Genomic DNA, 25,759 nt, shown 5'->3' on the forward strand with positions numbered 1-25,759 from the left:
CTGGCGATTGGGTTTGGCTACATTTGCGCAAAGAACGGTTCCCTTTGCAAAGGCGATCTAAACTTCACCCACGAGGAGATGGACCTTTTCAAGTTGTTGCAAGGATTAATGACAATGCATATAAATTAGATCTCCCTGGTGAGTATAATGTTAGTGCAACCTTTAATGTTTCTGACCTTCTTCCTTTTGATTATGCAGGTGGAGATTCGAGGTCGAATCCTTTTGAGGAAGGGGGGAGTGATGCGAATGATCAAGGGATAACTTCACCAAATTCGCACATGGGGAAGCATAACGATGGAGGTTCAAATTCTACTTCAACAAACACGAAGAAGTTGGATCCATTGAGCTATGACGGAGGCCCAATTACACGAGCAAGAGCCAAGAAGATGAAAGCGGCAATCATTGGGCTTGTTCAAAGCTATTTGGAGCTTATGGGAAAGAGTCCAAGTGAAGTCAAAAGGGAACTCATGGTCAACGACATGACAAGCATGGAGTGTAGTTCAAGGCTTGTGCATTTAATTCAATTTGAAGAATTAAAAGAGCTTACTTTAACACAAGGAGCCCAAATACATGAATTGGTCTAAGGGCAGCAAGGAGCACATGTTGGGCTTAGTCAAATATGCATATGGAAGCCCAAGTCACATCAATTCAACTAGCCCTTTTGTGATTAGTTATTATCTAGTTGTTATCCTAGTTTAATTAGGAAAGCTTGTTTAGTTATTATCTAATTGTTATCCTAGTTTAACTAGGAATCCTAGTTTAATTAGGAGAGTGCTTAGTTGTCATGAGTTGTTATTTTCCTTTTTTTTAAAGGATTTATTTCGTTTTTTAGGGTTAGAAGCAACATATATATATATGTATTAAACTCAAGATTATGGGAACTTGATTTTAATCCGAAATTCCGAATTTCTCCAAAGTTCTTGTGAGAGTTTTCTTTGAATTCATTTCTTGAGAAAGTTTTGAATTCTTTCTTTGATAATTAGAGTTCCTTGTTGTTAGATAACAAGAGGGTTCTAATTCTTTTGGTTTATGCTAGATAGATCTTTGGGCAAGATTCCAAGAGATTGTTATAGTTCTTGTTAGATCGATTAGCAAGGGTTGTATCAGTTTGGTATCAAAGCATTGGGTCTAGTATAAGTTACGTAACCTTTAGTCTTGTGTTCGTGCATCAATATAAAAAAAAAAAATTGCATTATTCATCATCAAGTGATTTGGCAGTAGCAAATTCAACATCAAAATTCTTCATACAAGTGGTTTGGGCAACATCAAATCAAGAGGAGCCGCAAAAGCACCAAAGTTCCATTCCTTGCCGATTTGCATCAAGTATCACCAAAATCACATATCATGATCCAAGCTTCAAGAGGTGTTCGAAGGCTTTCAGATCTGTTTAGCTAAGAGTTTTAGTGTTAATTAGTCATCCAAAAAAAAAAAGAACAAAAAAAAAACGAAAAAAAAAAGAAAGGCAAAAAAAAAATTCAAAGGCCATAATTTAATTTTTTTTTGTTAGCTCTAATTGTCAAGGGACTTTAATTTGTAATTCTCTTTAGAAAGTGAGTAGTAAAGGTCAACTCAAATAAGAACTCTAAGGGGAAATTCTGTGTGTGATTGTTTTGGTGAGCGTATTAGAGTATTGCAAACACATTTGAGCGAAAACACGTGAGGGAGTGTTAGAATAGGTGTTTTCTAACGTTTTTCTTGCAGGTTTACATCATGGACCCTAAGGAGAAAGTTACCTTAGAAGCAATACAAGGAATGTTACAGAAGATGATGTTACAACAAGAGGACATGAGGAGTGAAAACCGCAATGTCCAAGAAAGGTTGGAAAGGTTGGAACAAGGTACCCCTAGCCGTGGCAAGATAAGAGACACAAAACGTAGCCTCTTTGATGATTTAGAAGGGGAGATTGAAGAAGAAGGATCTACACGTTCCAACAAAGGCAAATCAAAAGATTGGAATTTAGGTTCAATCAAAATGAAGATTCCAGCTTTCCATGGTAAAAGTGATCCAGAGGCATATTTAGAGTGGGAGAAGAAGGTAGAGCGTGTATTTGAGTGCCATAACTACACCGAAGAGAGGAAGGTGAAATTGGCAGCCGTTGAATTCACCGACTATGCTAGTGTATGGTGGGATCAATTTACCTCGACTAGGCGCAGAAGCGGAGAAGGTCCTGTTTCTTCATGGTTTGAGATGAAAACAATCATGAGGAAGAGATTTGTACCACAACACTACTATAGGGAGTTGTACAATCGATTACAAAGGTTGAATCAAGGATCCAATAGTGTTGAAGAATATCACCAATAGATGGAGATGGCCATGATTCGAGCCAACATTGAGGAGGATAGGGAAGCTACTATGGCACGTTTTCTTTCAGGTTTGAACCGTGATATTGCTAACCTTGTTGAGTTGCATCATTATGTAGATTTTGAGGATATGGTACACATGGCAACCAAGATTGAAAAACAACTAAGATAAAAAACCAAGGCTATTTCGACCCCAACATCATGGAAGCCGAATTGGAAAGGGAACAAGGGAGGTGATGCAAATACAAATAAGGGCAGATCTGATCAAAGCAAAAATAAAGAGCTCACTACACCAAAAATGCAACCAAAGGATGACAAATCCAAGGGTAAATCACGTGATATACAATGCTTTAGGTGCTTGGGATACGGACATAGAGTTGCACAATGTCCAAATGCAAAGGTGATGACCTTACGCAATGGGGAGGTGGTGAGTGAAGATGGGAGCGAGGATGATGATGACTTGAGTGATATACCACCATTGGAGGATGTTTCAGAAGAAGAGGGCGATGAACCAGCCCCTAAAGGACCAATTTTCACGTTGGTTGCAAGGCGTGCTCTAAACATGCAAGCTAAGGAGGATGAGGTACAACGCGAAAATATCTTTTATACTAGATGCATGATAGATAATAAATTGTGTAGTATGATTATTGATGGTGGTAGCTGCACTAATGTTGTTAATGCTGGTTTAGTTGATAAAGTGGGGTTGAAAACAACTAAACATCCTAGACCTTATAGGTTGCAATGGTTGAATAATAGTGGGGATATTAAGGTCACGAGGCAAACATTAATTTCATTCTCTATTGGGCGTTATCATGATGAGGTTTTATGTGATGTAGTACCTATGCATGCTAGTCACATATTATTGGGACGCCCTTGGCAATATGATAGGCGTGTTATACATGATGGGTATTCTAACCGATATTCATTCAACATGAATGGTAGACATGTCAACTGGTTACCTATGACGCCTAAAGAAGTATACGAAGATCAAAAAACTTTGAGTGAATGTGAGAGTGCACATGGAAAAGAAAAGATGCACAAGCAAAAGGAGAGCTGTGAGAAAAGCCAAGAGAGGTGTGCAAATAGAGAGGAAAAAGGAGAGCAAGTAGAGAGGATGCGCAGTGAGAAAAAAAATTCATGAGAGTGCGCATGCAAAAGGAGAGAATAGTGTGCAAAGAGTGGCAAAAAAAGAGGTAAAAGGCAATTTTTATGCAAGAGGGAGTGAGGTTCGAAAGGCTTATTTAACAAGGCAGCCTTTAATACTATTGGTATTCAAGTATGCGTGTTTATCTTTTGAATCTAACTCAATTCTCTCTTCTCTCCCTAGTTCTTTTCAAGCTTTGTTGCAGGAATTTGAAGATTTATTTCCCGAATCCATGCCTGATGGTTTGCCGCCATTGAGGGGGATAGAACATCAAATTGACTTCATTCCTAGAGCACAAATTCCAAATCGCCCAGCTTATAGGAGCAATCCCGAAGAAACAAAGGAGTTACAACGTCAAGTGGATGAGTTGTTGTCAAAAGGGTTGATTAAAGAAAGCATGAGCCCATGTGCCGTTCCTGTTCTATTGGTGCAAAAAAAGGATGGATCATGGCGTATGTGTGTTGATTGTCGCGCCATCAACAAAATCACTATAAAGTATCGCCATTCTATTCCTCGTTTAGATGATATGTTAGATGAATTGCATGGTGCACGTATATTCTCTAAAATTGATTTAATGGCTGGTTATTATCAAATTAGAATGAAAGAAGGAGATGAATGGAAAACTGCCTTTAAAACAAAATATGGTTTATATGAGTGGTTAGTGATGCCTTTTGGGTTAATTAATGCTCCTAGTACGTTCATGCGCTTGATGAACCATGTTTTGCGTGAATTTATTGGCAAATTCGTTGTTGTCTATTTTGATGATATACTTATGTATAGCAAATCACTTAAAGAGCACATTTTGCATGTGAGATCTGTTTTTTGTGTTTTGCATGCGCAAAAGTTGCATGCTAAGCTTGCTAAATGTATGTTTTGTGTGCCTAAGGTTACATTTTTAGGTTATGTTGTTAGCGAGCATGGTATTGAGGTTGATAATGAAAAGGTTAAGGCTATTGAATCTTGGCCTACACCTAAAAACGTTGGGGATGTTCGAAGTTTCCATGGCTTAGCTAGTTTCTATAGGCGTTTTGTGCGTGATTTCTCTAGCATAGCCGCCCCTTTGACAGAAGTTATTAAAAGGAATGTTGGTTTTAAGTGGGGTGATGAACAAGATAGTGCGTTTAATATGCTTAAATCTAAGTTAATTTCTGCTCCTATTCTTGCTTTGCCTAACTTTGATAAAACTTTTGAGATTGAATGTGATGCTTCGGGAGTGGGAATTGGTGTTGTTCCTTTGCAAGAGGGCAAGCCAATTGCATACTTTAGTGAAAAATTGAATGGCGCAGCATTGAACTACTCAACATATGACAAGGAAATGTATGCATTAGTGAGGGCATTAGAGACATGGCAACACTACCTTGTGCCTAAAGAGTTCGTCATCCATACCGACCATGAAAGTTTGAAGTATTTGAAAGGTCAAAACAAACTCAATAAGCGACATGCAAAGTGGAGTGAATTTCTTGAATCCTTCCCATACGTCATCAAATATAAGCAAGGTAAGGAAAACGTTGTGGCTGATGCATTGTCTAGAAGGTATGCACTTCTTACTACTTTAGATGCTAAATTGCTTGGTTTTGAGCATATTAAAGAGTTGTATGCACATGATCATGATTTTAGCAATGTTTATAATGCATGTGAGAAAGCTGCCTTTGAAAAATTTTATAAGCATAATGACTACTTGTTTCGTTTGAATAAGCTTTGTGTGCCTAAGTGTTCTTTGCGTTTGATGTTAATTCGTGAGGCACACGAAGGAGGTTTGATGGGTCACTTTGGCATAGCTAAAACTTTAGATATTTTACAAGAGCATTTTTTTTGCCCTAACATGAAATCTGATGTTTCTAAGTATTGCACTAATTGTATCACATGTTTGCAACCTAAGTCTAAAGTGCATCCACATGGTTTGTACACGCCATTGCCTGTCCCACATTCACCTTGGGTAGATGTTTCTATGGATTTTGTACTTGGACTACCTAGGACTAGACGTGGTCATGACAGCATCTATGTGGTAGTTGATCGGTTTCTAAGATGGCACACTTTATTCCATGTCATAAAACTGATGATGCTTCATATGTTGCTGATTTGTTCTTTAAAGAGGTAGTACATTTGCATGGTATGCCAAGAACTATTGTTAGTGATAGGGATGCAAAATTTTTGTCCTACTTTTGGAAGACCTTGTGGGCGAAATTAGGAACTAAGTTGTTATTTAGTACTACTTGTCATCCACAAACTGATGGTCAAACTGAAGTTGTGAATAGAACTTTAGGGCAATTATTGCGTGCTATCATAAAAAAGAATGTGAAGTCTTGGGATGAAAGTTTACCCCATGTAGAGTTTGCATATAATAGGGTTGTGCATTCATCCACGCATTATTCACCTTTTGAAATTGTGTATGGTTTTAATCCTTTAACACCATTAGATTTATCTCCTTTACCTTTGGAAGAGCGTGTTAATTTTGATGGTGCTAAGAAGGCAGAATTTGTGCGCAATTTCCATGAGAAAGTGAGGCAAAACACAAATAAAAAGAACCAACAAGTGGCGAACCAAAGGAATCAAGGGCGTAAGAAGTTGGTTTTTGAGCCTGGCGATTGGGTTTGGCTACATTTGCGCAAAGAACGGTTCCCTTTGCAAAGGCGATCTAAACTTCACCCACGAGGAGATGGACCTTTTCAAGTTGTTGCAAGGATTAATGACAATGCATATAAATTAGATCTCCCTGGTGAGTATAATGTTAGTGCAACCTTTAATGTTTCTGACCTTCTTCCTTTTGATTATGCAGGTGGAGATTCGAGGTCGAATCCTTTTGAGGAAGGGGGGAGTGATGCGAATGATCAAGGGATAACTTCACCAAATTCGCACATGGGGAAGCATAACGATGGAGGTTCAAATTCTACTTCAACAAACACGAAGAAGTTGGATCCATTGAGCTATGACGGAGGCCCAATTACACGAGCAAGAGCCAAGAAGATGAAAGCGGCAATCATTGGGCTTGTTCAAAGCCATTTGGAGCTTATGGGAAAGAGTCCAAGTGAAGTCAAAAGGGAACTCATGGTCAACGACATGACAAGCATGGAGTGTAGTTCAAGGCTTGTGCATTTAATTCAATTTGAAGAAAGCAAGGAGCACATGTTGGGCTTAGTCAAATATGCATATGGAAGCCCAAGTCACATCAATTCAACTAGCCCTTTTGTGATTAGTTATTATCTAGTTGTTATCCTAGTTTAATTAGGAAAGCTTGTTTAGTTATTATCTAATTGTTATCCTAGTTTAACTAGGAATCCTAGTTTAATTAGGAGAGTGCTTAGTTGTCATGAGTTGTTATTTTTCTTTTTTTTAAAGGATTTATTTCATTTTTTAGGGTTAGAAGCAACATATATATATGTATTAAACTCAAGATTATGGGAACTTGATTTTAATCCGAAATTCCGAATTTCTCCAAAGTTCTTGTGAGAGTTTTCTTTGAATTCATTTCTTGAGAAAGTTTTGAATTCTTTCTTTGATAATTAGAGTTCCTTGCTGTTAGATAACAAGAGGGCTCTAATTCTTTTGGTTTATGCTAGATAGATCTTTGGGCAAGATTCCAAGAGATTGTTATAGTTCTTGTTAGATCGATTAGCAAGGGTTGTATCACAAGACATTCAAAACTAGCTTCAAAGTTTGCTGGCAAAAACTAGAAATTGCAAAATCATACACTGTGAACAGTATCCAAGGCATACAACACACATTCACATCCTCACACTTTCGATTTCAAGGGTAACAAGAAAATTAACCAAGGCATAAAGGAAAGTTCCACCAACCTTAGGATCTTCCACCACCAATTCTTCCTCTAAGATGAATTGGATAAAGGAACAAACAAAGAAAAGCTACAAAGTTTTGCTTGAAATTTTCACTATCAAAGAAGTCTAAAGTTTACAAGTGAAAAAGCCACACTTATAAACAAGAGGAAGTGGTGGCAAAATGAGCATTCATAGGCCATTAATTAGACAAGTAAGCTATGGCCTTCATTCAAGCTTAGCCAATCAAATAAACTAATGCCATATCATATTAATGAAGAAAATGACAAAAAAGGAACAACTTTTCCCTAAAAAGTGGAACTATGTCCACCAACTAAAGTTACTTGCTTTCTTTTTAGTTGCAATTAAACTAAATGGGTTTCATGGCATCTTGGGCTCCAATGTAAGTGATGGATGGCTGCCTCATCTACTTGGGCTTCAAAGTGGGCTTGTAGTTGGCTTCTTGGACTCATTTAAGCTTCCATTACATTAAGGCCTTGGATGCAAGTAATGAGAGTGTACCCAAAAGTAAAGTTGGGCCAAATTGGAGATGGCAAAGGTTTTTTGGGCTTGTATGGAGCTTTTCCCTCATTCCCTTCATTAGCTTGGGCTGAATGGTGCATGGCTAAGAACTTGGGGACCGAAAATGTTGAAGTGGCCAAAGATACATCATCCTCCCCGGGTTAGGAAGGACTTGCCTTCAAGTCCTCAAGGTGACTATCCTCCATGTATGATGAAAGATCTTCAACATTGAAGGTGGTCGAGACTCCTCCCATTTCATCTGGAAGATTCACCTTGTATGCATTGTCACTCACCCTCTCAAGCACTTCAAATGGTCCATCAGCCCTTAGAGCTAGCTTACTCCTCCTCTTGCTTGGAAATCTCTCTTTTCTCAAATGCACCCAAACCAAGTCACCAGGTTTGAAAATGGATGGTTTTCTATGCTTGTTGACCTTCTTCTTGTGAGCTTCATTGGTCTTCATGATCTGAAATTTGATGGATTCATGGAGTTTCTTCATGGTAGCAGCTTTCTCCTTGGCTTCCTTATGAACTTCACATCAAGAGGCAAAGAAGTTAGATCCAAAGGAGTTAAAGGATTGAGACCATACATTACCTTAAATAGAAAGTGTCCGGTTGTAGTGCTTGGACTCCTATTGTATGCAAATTCAGCTTGGGCAAGCTTCAAATCCTAATCTCTCAAGTGTTTGCTGACCATGGTTCTCAAAATGGCAACCAAGGTTCTATTGGTTGCTTCAGTTTGGCCATCCGTTTGCGAGTGATGGGAGGTGCTAAACATGAGTTTAATGCCCAATTTACTTAACAAAGTCCTCCAAAAATGGCTTAAGAATTTGGTATCCCTATCCGAAACTATGGTTCTAGGGATTCCATGAAGTCTCACCACTTTTTTGAAGAATAAGTCAGCCACTTTGCTTGCATCTTCAGTCTTGGTGCATGGTAGGAAGTGAGCCATTTTGGAAAACCTATCAACCGCCACCATTATTGCATTCTTCCCTCTTTGAGTTCTAGGAATAGTTACCACAAAATCCATGCTATGATATTCCCAAAGCTGCTCCAGAACCGACAAAGGCATGTAAAGGCCAGCTTTGAAATGAGATTTGGACTTTGACAAGTGTCACACCTTGCTACAATGGCTTGGACGTCACCAACCATCTTTGGCCAATTGAAATGTTCTTTAAGCATATCCAAGGTTTTATTTATGCCAAAATGACTTGCCAACCCACGACCATATGTCTCCCTAATGAGAAGCTCTCTAAAAGAACCCTTAGGTCTACTACATTTGGAAGGTTAGGAACGACATTTGCTTTGGACGAGGTGGACTATCCAAGGAGAGAGTAACCATGCTTATAAAAGAATGTGTTAGAGTACGGGTGACTTACTTGAATAAAGTAAACAAGTCTAGTGAAAATGAGTCCATCGCTAACAATTGGTGTATCCCTCATTCAATCTTTGTGTAGGCATTTGTGGTGTGTTCGGTCCCCTTGAGTTTGTATTCCTATTAGTTGGTTGATAAATAGTTGCTCCTTTTAAAGGACGTGGTGTTGTTTTGATTCTCTATGTGCCATTATTTGGGTATTTCTATTGGTTACTTGGTGTTTTTGGCATAACCTAGGGGCTTGTCCTAGGTATGCTTGTCTTAGGCTTAATCTAGGGGCTTTGTCCTAGATAAGCCTTTTGTACATTCTTTCTCTTTGGTATAAAATTATTAATTACCAAAAAAAAATAATTGATTCCTTTGAAGAGGAAACCATCTTAGACAGTGTAGTCTTCATAGGCACCCATTGAACACTTCTTCAAGATCTCTCCAAGCTCTTCATCTGCATGATAATAATCTTTCATGAGCTGAAACCCAAAGGCCCATGCATCAAGTATGGATAATAGATAATGTCTCTTTGAGAGTGCATCAGCAACTACATTAGAAGCTCCTTGCTTATAGGAAGAAACAAAAGAGAAAGATTGAAGGAATTCTACCCATTTAGCATGCCTTGCATTTATCTTTTGTTGGCTGCTAAGAAACTTTAAAGCTTGATGATCTAAATGGAGAACAAATTGCTTAGGCCTTAAGTAATGACTCCAATGATCTAAGGCCCTAACAATAGCATAAAATTCTTTATCATAGGTAGAATATCTCCTCTTTGTATCATTAAGCTTCTCACTAAAATAAGTTATAAGTCTTTTAGCTTGAGTTAGGACTGCCCCAATGCCAACTCCACTAGTATCACACTCCACTTCAAATACTTTATCAAAGTCAAGTAAGGCTAAGATGGGGGCTTCACATAACCTCTTTTTAATCTCCTCAAATGCTTTGGAGGCTATCGTGGACCATTCAAACCCATTCTTCTTCATACATTCAGTGATGGGAGCCATGAGAGTGCTAAAATTGGGCACAAAATACCTATAGAAAGAAGCAAGGCCATGGAAGCTTCTTACTTCAGTAAGAGTCTTCAGTTGGGGCCAAGTTTTAATGGTTTCTACCTTGGATTGATCTACTTGGATGCCATATTTGGAAACTACATATCCAAGAAACACAACTTGGTCTACAAGAATTCACAACTCTCTTCCTTTGCATACAACTTCTTCTTTCTTAGCATATCAAAGACACTTCTCAAATGCAAGACATGATCATCACAAGTTTTGCTATACACTAATATGTCATCAAAATACATAACAACAAAAGAGCCAATGAAAGGTTTGAGTACCTCATTCATAAGCCTCATAAAGGTGCTTAGAGCATTTGAAAGGCCAAAGGGCATAACCAACCATTCATATAAGCCTCCTTTAGTCTTGAAAGTTGTCTTCCATTCATCTCCTTCTTTAATCCTTATCTAATGGTAGCCACTCCTTAGATCAATTTTGGAGAAGACACAAGCACCATGTAACTATCAAGCATGTCATCAAGTCTAGGGGTGGGATACCTATACTTGATGGTTATGTTGTTAATGGCTCTACTATCTAGACACATCCTATATGAGCCATCTTTCTTAGGAACAAGTAGGGCTAGAACGGAACATGGACTCATGTTAGGCCTTACAAAGCCTTTTTCAATCAATTCTTCCACTTGCCTTTGCAACTCTTTAGTCTCCATAGGATTGTATCTATAGGCTGGCTTATTGGGCAATGGTGCACCTGGAACCAAGTCAATTTGATGTTCAATGCCTCTTATAGGAAGGAGGCTGGATGGAAGCTCTAGTGGGAACACATCTTCGAATTCGGCCAAGAGAGGTTGAACTAAGGGATGAGCTTCTTTCTTCTCATGTTTGATCTCCCTTTCAAGTATAAGTAATGCAAAGACAAGTTGCAAACTCAAGAGAGCCTTTTCTACTTGCTGCCCATTCATATACATACTCTCCCTTCTAGCTTCTTTCCCTTTGATAGCCTTATTAGCTTATTGGGGAATAAGAAATAGCAAAGTAATGGTCTTCCCTTTGAATTTGAAGGAATAAGTGTTCTTTTTACCATTATGAGTCACTTCTCTATCAAATTGTCAAGGTCTCCCCAACAACAAATGACATGTATCCATGAGAACTACATCACACACAATCTCATCTTGGTAATGTTTGCCAATGGAGAAGGAAACAAGTACTTGTTTGGCTACTTGAAGGTTGGTCTCATTGTTAAACCATTGGAGCTTATATGGTTGAGGATGAGGTATGGTAGACAATCCAAGTTTCTCCACTAATGTAGATGAAGCCATATTTGCACAACTTCCACTATCTATAATTAAAGAACATACCTTGCCTCCAATGGTGCATCTTGATTGGAAAATTTGGAGCCTTTGTTCCTCATGTGGAAAGGACTTGGAATGCAATGCTCTTCTAATCACTAACATCTCTCCTTCATCAGCCCTTTGCATGACCCCTCTTCTTCTTCTTCGGCAGCTCCATCTTCATAGCCATAATCTTTATTTTCTTCATTTTCTTGAAGAGATTCTTCAATATCTTGAATCTCCATCAATGACAAATCTCTCCTATTTAGGCATTCGGCTTCGAAGTGTTCATAGCCTTAGCATTTGAAGCACTTTTTATTGGAGAGATAAAGTTTTCCCATCTTTGGTTTGTTCTTACTAGGTTTTACCACCTTGTCTTTCCCTTTCTCCTTGGAAGTGATTTCGACAACCTTATAGTTGGATGGGGAACCTTTTTGAAAGGAGGACTTTTGGAGAATGAAGTCCCCTTGGTAAATGGCTTGGCAACCGTAGACTTCATGGCCTTCTTTTGCTTCTCCACCTTAATAGCCAACTTACAAACATCTTCAAAAGCGTAATATGGTTGCAACTCCACCATATGAGCAATTTCTTGGTTTAAGCCACCAATGAATCTTGCAATGGTTTGCTCTTTCACTTCCAAAAGCTCACTCCCTATTAATAGCTTCTCAAACTCCCTTATGTAATGCTCTACTCCATCATTTCCTTGCTTAAAGGTGTGTAGCTTGTGGTAAAGATCTTGTTTATGGTTGTTCGAGAGGAATCTTCTCTTCATAAGCTTCTTTAGTTTCTTCCAAGATCTCACTCTTTCTTTACCGTCCTTTTCCCTTTGCTTCTTGAGATTTTCCTACCATAAGGATGCATAATCCTTGAATTTCAAGATGACAAGCTTACATTTCTTCTCATCCGAATAGCCCTTATATTCAAAAACTCTTTCAATAGCATGTAACCAACCAACAAAATTGTTCGGACTCATTCTCCCTTTAAATTCTAGAATTTCAATCTTTAAACCCCTATCATCATCCTTTTCTCTCCTAGGTTGCCTTTTTGGTTCTTCCTCACTTGAGTCATCATGAATTATCAATTCCTCCCTATGATGTCTAGGAGGAGGAGGGGAAGGTCTAATATGTCTTCTTGGGTGATGTAGTTGGGTTGGGTAAGGTGGAGGATGGGGTATTTGGCTTTGTGTTGAAGTTTAGGGTTGTCATAAGGGTGCCCGACTTTAAGTGAGGGTCAAGTCTATCATCATTTGCATCATTTGATTCATTTGGTCCTTAATGGCCTTAAGTTCTCCTTTGACCTTGGTGCATATCCATCAAGGCAATGCAACAATTCACAAACTCAAATCTGGAAATTAATGTTCATATGGCACATCAGCACTTTGTCTTCCAATTTAACCAATCAAATGACCTCCAAAACATACAAACTATAGATCATTGGAAAGGGTATTCAAAGAGCTTTCTAATGGTATATTATAGCAATCACAACTCAACCAACAAGACATTCAAAACTTGTTTCAAAGTTTGATGACAAAATGTGAAAATGGCAAAATCACACACTGTGAACAGTATCCGGGCATACAACACACATTCACACTTTGGATTTTAAGGGTAACAAGAAAGTTAACCAAGGCATAAAGGAAATTTCCACCAACCTTGGGGTCTTCCACCACCAATTCTTCCTCCAAGATGAATTGGATAAAGGAAAAAGCAACTAAAGAAAAGCTACAAAGCTTTACTTGAATTTTTCATTAGCAAAGAAGTCTAGCCTTTTTACAAGTGAAAATCTACTTCATATACAAATGCATATGGCGGCAAAAATTGGGTAATTAATTTGACATAGAAGCTTTGCCCTTCATTTAAACTAAGGTCATACTACATTAATGGATAAACTAACAAAAGGGAACAACTTGTCCTTAAAAGGTGGAACTATGTCCACCAACAAAAGTTACTTTCTTCCCATTTAGTTGTAATCCAACTAAATGGGCTTCATGGCATCTTGGGCTCCATTTAAGTGATGGAGGGCTGCCTCATCTACTTGGGCTTCAAGTGGGCTTGTAGTTGGCTTCTTGGACTCATTTAAGTTGCTATTTCATTAAGGCCTTGGATGCAAGTAATGAGATTGCACCCAAAAGTAAAGTTGGGCCAATGTGGAAAATGCAATGAATCTTTGGGCTTGCATGGAGCTAATTCTTCATTCTCAATGGTGGCTTGAGCCAAATGGAGACTTGATAAAGACTTGGAAGCTAGGGTTAGAGAGGTAGCCGAAAATACATCATCCCCCCCGGGGTTGGGAAGGACTTGCCCTCAAGTCCTCAAGGTGGCTATCCTCCATGTATGGTGAAAGATCTCCAATGTTGAAGGTGGCCGAGACTCCTCCCATTTCATCCGGGAGATTCACCTTGTATGCATTGTCATTTACCCTCTCAAGCACTTCAAATGGTCCATCAGCCCTTGGAGCTAGCTTACTCCTCCTTTTGCTTGGAAATCTCTCTTTTCTCAAATGCACCCAAACCAAGTCACCTGGTTTGAAAATGGATGGCTTCCTATGCTTGTTGATCTTCCTCTTATGAGCTTCATTGGCCTTCATGATTTGAGATTTGATGGTTTCATGGAGCTTCTTCATGGCAGCAGCTTTCTCCTTGGCATCCTTGTGAACTTGCACATCAAGAGGTAAGGAAGTTAGATCCAAAGGAGTTAAGGGATTAAGGCCATAGACTACCTCAAATGGAGAGTGTCCGGTTGTTGCGCTTGGACTCCTATTGTAGGAAAATTCAGCTTGAGCAATCTTCAAGTCCCAATCCCTTAAGTGCTTGTTAACCAAAGTCCTCAAGATTGTTCCCAAAGTCCTATTAGTTACTTCGGTTTGACCATCGGTTTGAGGGTGATGAGAGGTGCTAAACATGAGCTTGGTTCCCATTTTGCTCCATAATGTCCTCCAAAAGTGGCTCAAGAACTTGGTGTCTCGATCCGAAACTATGGTTCTTGGAATTCCATGTAACTTCACCACGTCCTTGAAGAACAATTCAGCCACCTTGCTAGCATCTTCAGTCTTGGAACAAGGGATGAAGTGGGCCATTTTAGAGAATCTATCTACTACCACCATTATAGCATCCTTTCCCCTTTGAGTTCTTGGAAAAGCCACAATAAAATCCATGCTAAGATCCTCCCATGGCTGCTCCGGAATAGGTAAAGGCATGTAAGGACCAGGTTTGAAATGAGACTTGGACCTTTGACATGTGCCACACCTTGCAATAATGGCTTGGACGTCACTCACCATCTTAGGCCAATAGAAATGCTCTTTAAGTATGTCTAAGGTCTTATTTATGCCAAAATGACCTGCTAATCCACCACCATGTGTCTCCCTAATGAGAAGTTCCCTAAAAGAGCTCTTAGGGATGCATAATTTAGCTCCTTTGAAAAGAAAACCATCATGGACAGAATAGTCTTCATATGCCCCTCTAGAACACTTCTTCATGATCTCCCAAAGCTTATCATCTTCATTGTAATATTGTCTCATAAGCTGGAAACCTAGAACTCTTGCATCAAGAATGGATAACAAGTAATGCCTTCTTGAAAGAGCATCGGCAACTACATTGGAAGAGCCTTGTTTATATGCTGAAACAAAGGAGAAAGACTGGAGGAATTCCACCCATTTAGCATGCCTTGAACTTATCTTATGTTGGCTACTAAGAAACTTCAAGGCTTGGTGATCGGAATGAAGCACAAATTGTTTAGGCCTTAGGTAATGACTCTAATGATCAAGGGCTCTAACAATTGCATAGAATTCTTTGTCATAGGTGGAGTATCTTCTCTTGGACTCATTGAGCTTCTCACTAAAGTAAGCAATTGGCCTTTTGGCTTGAGTTAGGACTGCCCCAATGCCAACTCCACTTGCATCACATTCCACTTCAAATACCTTATCAAAATCAGGTAGAGCAAGTATGGGGGCTTCACATAACTTCTTTTTAACCTCTTCAAATGCTTTGGAGGCTGCCGTAGACCATTCAAACCCATTTTTCTTCATACATTCAGTGATGGGAGCCATGAGAGTGCTAAAATTAGGCACAAAACATCTATAAAAAGAAGCAAGTCTGTGGAAGCTCCTAACTTCAGTGAGAGTCTTTGGTTGGGGCCAAGTTTTAATGGCATCTACCTTGGATTGATCTACTTGAATACCATCCTTAGAAACTACATATCCAAGGAACACAACTTGGTCTACAAAGAATTCACACTTCTTTTCCTTTGCATATAACTTATTTTTCCTCAACACATCAAAACACTTCTCAAATGCAAGACATGATCATCAAGAGTTTTCCTATATACTAATATGTCATCAAAATAAACAACAACAAATGCACCAATGTAAGGTTTGAGTACCTCATTCATAAGCCTCATGAAAGTGCTTGGAGCATTTGAAAGGCCAAAGGGCATAACCAACCATTCATATAAGCCTCCTTTAGTCTTGAAGGTTGTCTTCCATTCATCTCCTTCTTTCATCCTTATTTGATGGTAGCCACTCCTTAGATCAATTTGGAGAAGACACAAGCACCATGTAACTCATCAAGCATGTCATCAAGTCTAGGGATGGGATACCTATACTTGATGGTTATATTGTTAATGGCTCTACTATCCACACACATCCTATATGAGCCATCTTTGTTAGGAACAAGTAGGGCTGGAACAGAACATGGACTCATGCTAGGCTTCACAAAGCCTTTTTCAATCAATTCTTCCACTTGCCTTTGCAACTCTTTAGTCTCCATGGGATTGCATCTATAGGCTGGCTTATTAGGCAATGGTGCACCCGGAACCAAGTCAATTTGATGCTCAATGCCTCTTATAGGAGGAAGGCCGGATGAAAGCTCTAGTGGAAACACATCTTCAAATTCAGCCAAGAGAGATTGAACTAAGGGGTGGGCTTCTTTCTTCTCATGTTTGAGCTCCCCTTCAAGTATAAGTAATGCAAAGATAGGTTGCAAACTCAAAAGAGCCCTTTCTACTTGCTGCCCATTCATATACATACTCTCCCTTTTAGCTTCTTTCCCTTTGATAGCCTTGTTAGCTTCTTGGGGACTAAGAGGTAGCAAAGTAATGGCCTTCCCCTTGAATTTGAAGGAATAAGTGTTCTTTTTACCATTATGAGTTACTTCTCTATCAAATTGCCAAGGTCTCCCTAGCAACAAATGGCATGCATCCATGGGAACTACATCACACACAATCTCATCTTGGTAATGCTTACCAATGGAGAAGGAAACAAGTACTTGTTTGGCTACTTGGAGGCTGGTCCCATTGCTCAACCATTGGAGCTTATATGGTTGAGGATGAGGTATGGTAGACAATCCAAGTTTCTCCACTAATGTAGATGAAGCCACATTTGCACAACTTCCACTATCTATAATCAAAGAACACACCTTGCCTCCAATGGTGCATCTTGATTGGAAAATTTGGAGCCGTTGTTCCTCATGTGGAAAGGACTTGGAATGCAATACTCTTCTAATCACTAACATCTCTCCTTCATCAGCCCTTTGCATGACCTCCTCATTTTCTTCTTCGGCAGCTCCATCTTCATGGCCATAATCTACATTTTCTTCATCTTCTTGAAGAGATTCTTCAATAGCTTGAATCTCCATCAATGACAAAGTTCTTCTATTTGGGCATTCGGCTTGGAAGTGTCCACAGCCTTGGCATTTGAAGCACTTTTTATTGGAGAGATCAAGTCTTCCCATAATTGGTTTGTTCTTGCTAGGTTCTACCACCTTTTCTTTCCCTTTCTCCTTGGAAGTGATTTCGGCAGCCTTATAGTTGGATGGGGAACCCTTTTGAAAGGTGGTTCCCTTGTGGAAAGGAGGGCTTTTGTAGAATGAAGTCCCCTTGGTAAATGGCTTGGCAACTGTAGACTTCATGGCCTTCTTTTGCTTCTCCACCTTAATAGCCAACTTACTAACATCTTCAAAGGTGCAATATGGTTGCAATTCTACCATATGAGCAATGTCTTGGTTTAAACCACCAATGAATCTTGCAATGGTTTGCTCTTTCACTTCCGGTAGCTCACTTCTCATTAATAGCTTCTCAAATTCCCTTATGTAATGCTCTACTCCATCACTTCCTTGTTTAAGGGTGTGTAGCTTGAGGTAAAGATCTTGTTTATGGTTGTCCGGAAGAAATCTTCTCTTCATAAGCTTCTTTAGTTTCTCCCAAGATCTCACTCTCTCTTTACCATCCCTTTCCCTTTGCTTCTTAAGATTTTCTCACCACAAGGATGCATAATTCTTGAATTTCAATATGTTAAGTTTACATTTCTTCTCATCCGAATAGCCCTTATATTCAAAAACTCTCTCTATGGCATGTAACCAATCAACAAAATCATCCGGACTCATGCTCCCTTCGAATTCCAGAATTTCAATTCTTAAACCCCTATCATCATCCTTTTCTCTCCTAGGTGGCCTCTCTTGTTCTTCCTTACTTGAATAATCATGAAGCATCAATTCCTCCCTATGATGTCTAGGAGGAGGAGGGGAAGGTCTAATATGTCTTCTTGGTTGATGTAGTTGGGTTGGGTGAGGTGGAGGAGGGGGTATTTGGCTTTGTGTTGAAGTTTGGGGCTATGATAAGGGTGCCCTACTTTGAGTGAGGGTCAAGTCTCTCATCATTTGCATCATTTGATTCATTTGGTCCTTAATGACCTTAAGTTCTCCTTTAACTTCTTTTAATGCCATGTGGGCAAATTCCCAAGGATGAGGAGGATGAGGATGAAGTTCTTTTATGAGACATTTGTGGTAATGGCTAGTAGGTAAAGGTTAATGGTTATAAGTGTTTTAAGGGTTGGGGTGAGTATTGGTAAGTATTTAGGTTAAGGAAGGTTTGTGTTTAAGGTAAATTAAGGTTCTGTGAACAGTAAATTTCGGGAGGTGAGCAGTAGCTCCGGGAGATAGAAATCACTCAACAAATCACACAAACAACCTAGGCTCTGATACCAAATGGTGCATATCCATCAAGGCAATGCAACAATTCACAAACTCAAATCTGGAAATTAATGTTCATATGGCACATCAGCACTTTGTCTTCCAATTTAACCAATCAAATGACCTCCAAAACATACAAAGTATAGATTATTGGAAAGGGTATTCAAAGAGCTTTCTAATGGTATATTATAGCAATCACAACTCAACCAACAAGGCATTCAAAACTTGTTTCAAAGTTTGATGACAAAATCTGAAAATGGCAAAATCACACACTGTAAACAGTATCCGGGCATACAACATACATTCACACTTTGGATTTCAAGGGTAACAAGAAAGTTAACCAAGGCATAAAGGAAATTTCCACCAACCTTGGGGTCTTCCACCACCAATTCTTCCTCCAAGATGAATTGGATAAAGGAAAAAGCAACTAAAGAAAAGCTACAAAGCTTTACTTGAATATTTCATTATCAAAGAATTCTAGCCTGTACAAGTGAAAATCCACTTTCATATACAAGAGCAAGTGGTTGCAAAAATTGGGCATTAATTTGACATGGAAGCTTTTCCCTTCATTTAAGCTTAACCATTCATTCAATACTAAGGTCATACCATATTAATTGAAGAAAACAACAAAAGGGAACAACTTTTCCCTAAAAGGTGGAACTATGTCCACAAACTAAAGTTACTTGCTTCCCTTTTAGTTGCAATCCAACTAAATGGGTTTCATGGCATCTTGGACTCCATTTAGGTGATGGAGGGCTGCCTCATCTACTTGGGCTTCAAGTGGGCTTGTAGTTGGCTTCTTGGACTCATTTAAGTTTCCATTTCATTAAGGCCTTGGATGCAAGTAATGAGATTGCACCCAAAAGTAAAGTTAGGCCAAGGTGGAAAAAGCAATGAATCTTTGGGCTTGCATGGAGCTAATTCTTCATTCTCAATGGTGGCTTAAGCCAAATGGAGATTTGATAGAGACTTGGAAGCTAGGGTTAGAGAGGTAGCCGAAAATACATCAGACCTCTTCTTTTAGTGCCATGTGGGCAAATTCCCAAGGATGAGGAGGTAAGGAAGATGAGGATGAAGTTCTTTTATAGGACATTTTTAGCAATGGTTAGTGGGTAAAGGCTAATGGTTATAAGTGTTTAAAGGTTGGGGGAAGTATTGGTAAGTGTTTAGGTTAAGGAAAGTTTGTGTTTTAGGCAAATTAAGGTTTAGTGAATAGTAACTCTATAGTGAACAGTAAATTTCGGTGGTGAACAGTGGCTTCAGGAGGCAGAAATCAATCAACAAATCACACAAACACCCTAGGCTTTGATACCAAATGGTGCATTTCCATCAAGACAATGCAATAACGCACAAACTCAATTCTGGAAATTACTATTTGTTTTTTTTTTTTTTGGTAATTAATAATAAGTTTATACCAAAGAAAGGATATACAAATGCTTATCTAGGACAAAGCTCCTAGATTAAGCTTTACACAAGTATACCTAGGACAAGCCCCTAGGTCATGCCGCAACAAACAAGAAACACTAAAAACAAACATTGAATCAAAGTGATCCAAAGATACAACACAACTCACAAGCATACCTAGGACAAGTCCCTAGGTTATGCCGAATCACATACCCAACACAAGTTGATACAAAACACATGACATGACCTTGCAACCTAAAACCAAAACATATTACAAGTCAGGAAATTACTATTTGTTTGGCACAGTGGCAATTTGTCTTTCAATTTTAACCAATCAAATGACCTCCAAATCACGCAAATTATATATCATTGGAAAAGGCATTCAAAGAGATTTTTAATGATATATAATATCAATCACAACTCAATCAATAAGGAATTCAAAACTTGCTCTAAAGTTTGTTGGCAAAAACTAGAATTGCAAAATCATACACTGTGAACAGTATCCAAGGCATACAACACACATTCACATCCTCACACTTTAGATTTCAAGGGTAACAAGAAAATTAACCAAGGCATAAAGGAAAGTTCCACCAACCTTAGGATCTTCCACCACCAATTCTTCCTTCAAGATGAATTGGATAAAGGAACAAACAAAGAAAAACTACAAAGCTTTGCTTGAAATTTTCACTATCAAAGGAGTCTAAAGTTTACAAGTGAAAAAGCCATACTTATATATAAGAGGAAGTGGCGGCAAAATGAGCATTCATAGGCCATTAATTAGACAAATAAGCTATGGCCTTCATTTAAGCTTAGCCAATCAAATAAACTTATGCCATATCATATTAATGAAGAAAATGACAAAAAGGGAATAATTTTTCCTTAAAAAGTGGAACTATGTCCACCAACTAAAGTTACTTGCTTTCTCTTTAGTTGCAATTCAACTAAATAGGCTTCATAGCATCTTGGGCTCCAATGTAAGTGATGGATGGCTGCCTCATCTACTTGGGCTTCAAAGTGGGCTTGTAATTGGCTTCTTGGACTCATTTAAGCTTCCATTTCATTAAGGCCTTGGATGCAAGTAATGAGAGTGCACCCAAAAGTAAAGTTGGGCCAAATTGGAGATGGCAAAGGTTTTTTGGGCTTGCATAGAGCTTTTCCCTCATTCCCTTCATTAGCTTGGGCCGAATGGTGCATGGCTAAGAACTTGGAGGCCGAAAATGTTGAAGTGGTCGAAGATACATCAGTTTGCCAAAAAAAGTGAGGTTAAGAGTTCTATGATCACAAGGTAGCAACTACTTGTACTTATGTACAAGGATGTTTATTTTCTTACTAATGACCTTAACCCCCTTTTGCATAGTATGGTTGTTTCATTATTGCAGGAGTTTGAAGACTTGTTTCCCAAAGAGATTCCCCATGGATTACCTCCTTTAAGAGGTATTGAGCACCAAATTGACTTCATACCTTGGGCTGTCATACCAAATCAACCTGCCTATACAAAGGAGATACAAAGGCAAATAGATGAGTTGGTGGAAAAGGGATTTGTCAGAGAGAGTCTTAGCCCATGCTCTGTTCCTGTCATTCTAGTCCCAAAGAAAGATAGAACATGGCACATGTGTGTAGATTGTCGAGCCATCAATAAGATCACGGTAAAGTATAGACATCCTATCCTTAGATTAGATTATATGCTAGATGAGTTGCATGGTTCGTGTGTGTTTTCAAAAATTGATTTAAAGAGTGGCTACTATTAAATCCGCATGAAAGAGGGAGATGAATGGAAGACCGCATTTAAAACTAAATATGGATTGTATGAGTGGTTAGTAATGCCTTTTGGTTTAACTAATGCGCCTAGTACATTCATGAGGTTAATGAATCATGTCTTGCGTGCTTTCATAGGTAAATTTGTAATAGTTTATTTTGATGATATTTTAGTTTATCGCAAGAATTTGGGTGAACATGTGAAACACTTGCATGTTGTTTTTAGTGTGTTAAGAGAGAACTAACTATATGCTAATATCAAAAAGTATACATTTTGCATGGAATCCGTTTTATTTCTTGGCTATGTTGTTAGCTTGCAAGGTATTAGTGTGGATGAAGATAAGGTAAAGGTGATAAGGGACTGGCCTACACCTAAGAACGCAAACTAGGTAAAAAGTTTTCATGGTTTAGCAAGTTTTTATCGAAGGTTTGTTAAGAATTTTAGTTCTATTGCTGCACTTTTAAATTAACTTGTTAAAAAGAATGTTGTTTTTAAGTGGGAAGATGTGCATGATCGGGCTTTCAATACCTTGAAAGAAAAGATTACTAATGCACCTTTGTTATGTCTACCTAACTTTGATAAAATTTTTGAGGTAGAATTTGATGCATCTGGAATAGGAATAGGGGTTGTTTTGATGCAAGATTTCAAACCAATTGCTTACTTTAGTGAAAAACTAAGTGGGGCAGCCTTGAATTATCCCACTTATGACAAGGAACTTTATGCATTGGTAAGAACTCTTCAAACATGGCAACATTATTTGTGGCCAAAGGAATTCATCATTCATTCTAATCATGAGAGCTTAAAGTTCTTGAAATCCCAAGGTAAGCTTAATAAAAGACATGCTAACTGGTTGGAGTTCATCGAAATGTTTCTTTATGTGATCAAGTACAAACATGGAAAAGAAAACGTTGTTGCCGATGCATTGTCTAGGAGGTACACACTACTTACTTCTTTGCAAACTAAGTTACTTGGTTTTGAATTACTTAAGGACTTATATACTAATGATTCTGATTTTAGCCAAGTATGGAATGCATGTGATAAGTGTGCGTTTGGTGATTTTTATAGGCATGAAGGATTTCTGTTTAGGAGACATAAATTATGTGTGCCTATTTGTTCTATTCGTGAGTTGCTTGTTAGGGAAACTCACAGGGGTGGGTTGATGGGTCACTTTGGTGTGCAAAAAACTTTAGATATATTGCGTGAGAATTTTTATTGGCCTAATATGAAGCATTATGTGCAATCTGTTGGTGATAAGTACAATACATGTAAGCAAGCAAAATCTAAGGTCAAACCGCATGGCTTGTATACCCCTTTACTCGCACCTAACCAACCTTAGACTGACATTTCCATGGATTTTGTCTTAGGATTATCGAGGTCTCGAAATGGTAAGGACAACATATTTGTAGTTGTTGATAGGTTTAGTAAAATGGCTCATTTTATTGCATGTTCTAAAACCAATGATGCAACACAAATTGCTGATTTGTTCTTTAAGAAAGTAGTTTGCTTGCATGGTCTGCCAAGAACCATTGTTAGTGATAGAGATGTTAAGTTTTAAAGTCATTTTTAGCGCACTTTATGGAATAAATTGGGAACTAAACTCTTATTTTCTACTATTGCACATCCTCAAACGGATGGACAAACTGAAGTAGTTAATAAGACACTCACTACTTTGTTACGTGCTATCATTCAAAAGAACTTAAAGCAATCAAAAAAGTGTTTACCACATGTTGAATTTGCTTATAATAGATCTGTTCATTCTACTACTTCATTTTCACCTTTTGAAGTTGTTTATGACATTAATCCTTTAACTCCTTTGGATATTTTATCTTTGCCTACTAATGAATGTGCTAATATTGATGGTAAGAAAAAGGCAGACTTAAAAATAACTCTCTCGCTATCTCTCTCTAAAAATATGCTCTCCCTTCTCTCTAAAAATCCACCTCTCCCCCCTTCCACCTCCTATTAGGTCTTGTGTTTCTTTCTCGGCTGTGGTGGTTTATCCTAGGTCCTATACTCCGGTCCAGTGACCTCGGTCACCGGCTCCATTCCCTCCTCCGGTCTGTTTTAATATCACAGTCGGTTTTTCTAATGGTGATAGCTTTGGAGTCCTTGTTTTATTGTTTTAAAGGTTCTGTTTTTTAAGTTTGTCCCGTTTAAAAGCTTTCGGTGTCAACCCTTCCAAGTTGCGGTTTTCAGTCTTCATTTCCGATGGTTTTCTTCTTTTCCGGTTTGCTTGGGTGTTTGTAAGCTGCAGTTGGTTTCCCTCTCTCCTAAAATTCAAAATTTTGATTGTTGGCTTGTGTTTTGCGCCATTTCCTCTTTGGTGCATACTGCCTTATTCTTTCCGTGGCAGGTTTCCTCCTTTCCACTTCAGGATAGTTTAGTCTGCTGTGCATTTGGTCTGCTCTGTGTTGCAGGCTGTTTTGCATTGATTTGGTTAGTCTATCCTCACCTTTCTCTTTCTCCCTCACTTTATCTTTTGTCCATAACCATTCTTAGCATGTCGTCTACTGGACAAGTTAAACCTTCTGAAGCTGCTGTAGTATCCGTTGGAGAGAAAGATAATAAGGCTTCTTGGAGCTCCCTCTTCTCACCAAAGGAGTCTTGCACTAAGCTGGAATATTATGAGCCTAGAGGAAGAGATGCAAAAGGGCGTGTGTGAGTAGCTCCTCCTCAAGAAATTGCGGAAGAGGGAGCTGCAAAATGGAGAACTTGTGCGGTGGGTTTTTTCCTAGGCAAAAGACCTCCATTCTTGACTGTTAAAAGAACACTTGAGAAGATATGGGCATCATATGGACTAAGTGAGGTTATGACCTCTGGCCAAGGAGTATTCATACTAAAATTCCAAGACATGGATGGAGTTTCTAAAGCGGTGGAAGTAGGACAGCTTACTATTGGTGGACACCCATTTATAGTTCGGAAATGGACTACAAATCTTCCCATGATGATCAATGATGTCAAGAAGGTGGCTATATGGGTGAGATTGTATGGCATCCCACTTGAGTTTTGGTCTCCAAAAGGACTCAGCTATATAGCAAGTGCCATTGGGAATCCTCTTTATATGGATGCTGTTACGGAAGGAGGGACAAGATTAAAGTTCGCACGGATATGTATTGAGATCAAAGTGGATTCGGACTGCCCAGAGTCTATTAATTTAACTCTACCAAATGGTGAAAGCTTGGTGATCAATGTAGAGTATAGTTGGAAACCACTAAAATGCAATGGGTGCCAATGCTTTGGACACTCCATTGCCAATTGTCATTTAGCTCCGAAATTTGAAGGTAGCACATCTTCACGGAAAAACCTCAAGGATGGGGATGGAATGATAACAGCAAAGAAGCTACTTGGGAAAGATAGCAAACTGAAGGTGGCAAACAGCAATGACAAAAAGGCCAAAGGTAAAGGTGTGGAGATTCATAATTCAGTGGAAAACACTAATAAGAATAATAGATATTCAGCATTAGCCAACCATGAGTCCCATGGACAAATCAATAGGAGCATAATGATGGTTGAAGAGGTAAACCCGGAGAAAACCAATGAAGTAGTCACTTCGGCAGTAAAAGAAAAGGTGAATGAAGCTAGCACTTCCAAGAATAGTCAAGTTATAGCAGCAAAGGGAATAGATATAGAGGATGAAGGAGCTGGTTCAAATGGTGGGGAGGACTTGGAAAATGAGGGCTCTCCAACAATAGTCCCATTTGGAGGAAAGCTAAAAGTGGCTGAGATGGATCTTAGGAAGAAGAAAGTGGATATGAAGACTATGAACTTGGGGAAAAAATTGGCAAAGCTCAAGAAAGCTAATTCCCCTCCACCATCATCCAAATGACAAAGATAGCTTGCTGGAACATTAGGGGCCTCAATGCTCCTATCAAGCAAAGGGAGGTAAGGCATTTTATCAAGCATAATAACATTGAAATAATGGCTGTGTTGGAAACAAAAGTGGGGAATGATAGCTTGAGTAGAGTGAATGGTAATATTTGGAAAGAGTGGGAGAATGCTAATAACAATGATAGTCACCCTAATGGGAGAATTTGGGTAGGATGGAATAAAGATGCTATCAGATTGAATGTCATTGAGAAAAATCCGCAATTCATTCATAGGGAGGCTTGGTTAGTAAAGGAGAACTCTCTTATAGCCTTAACTATAGTCTATGGGTATAATCAACCTTTGGAAAGAAGAAGACTATGGAAGGAAATTAA

The 25,759-nt window shown here is 38.8% G+C and overlaps 1 protein-coding gene across 1 annotated transcript; it reads left to right on the forward strand.

Annotated features, from left to right (window-relative positions):
• Positions 1–1,469: 1,469 nt before the first annotated feature.
• On the forward strand, positions 1,470–25,386 carry LOC123204804. The gene is given in 8 exon segments (XM_044621600.1): positions 1,470–3,301; positions 3,462–5,462; positions 5,465–6,441; positions 21,184–21,450; positions 22,057–22,825; positions 23,978–24,214; positions 24,296–24,438; positions 24,526–25,386. Coding segments are annotated over 8 exon segments (6,846 nt in total). The 5' UTR covers positions 1,470–1,710.
• Positions 25,387–25,759: the final 373 nt, after the last annotated feature.

Source organism: Mangifera indica, chromosome 20, assembly GCF_011075055.1.
Source record: "Mangifera indica cultivar Alphonso chromosome 20, CATAS_Mindica_2.1, whole genome shotgun sequence".
In the NCBI taxonomy this organism is placed as follows: domain Eukaryota; kingdom Viridiplantae; phylum Streptophyta; class Magnoliopsida; order Sapindales; family Anacardiaceae; genus Mangifera; species Mangifera indica.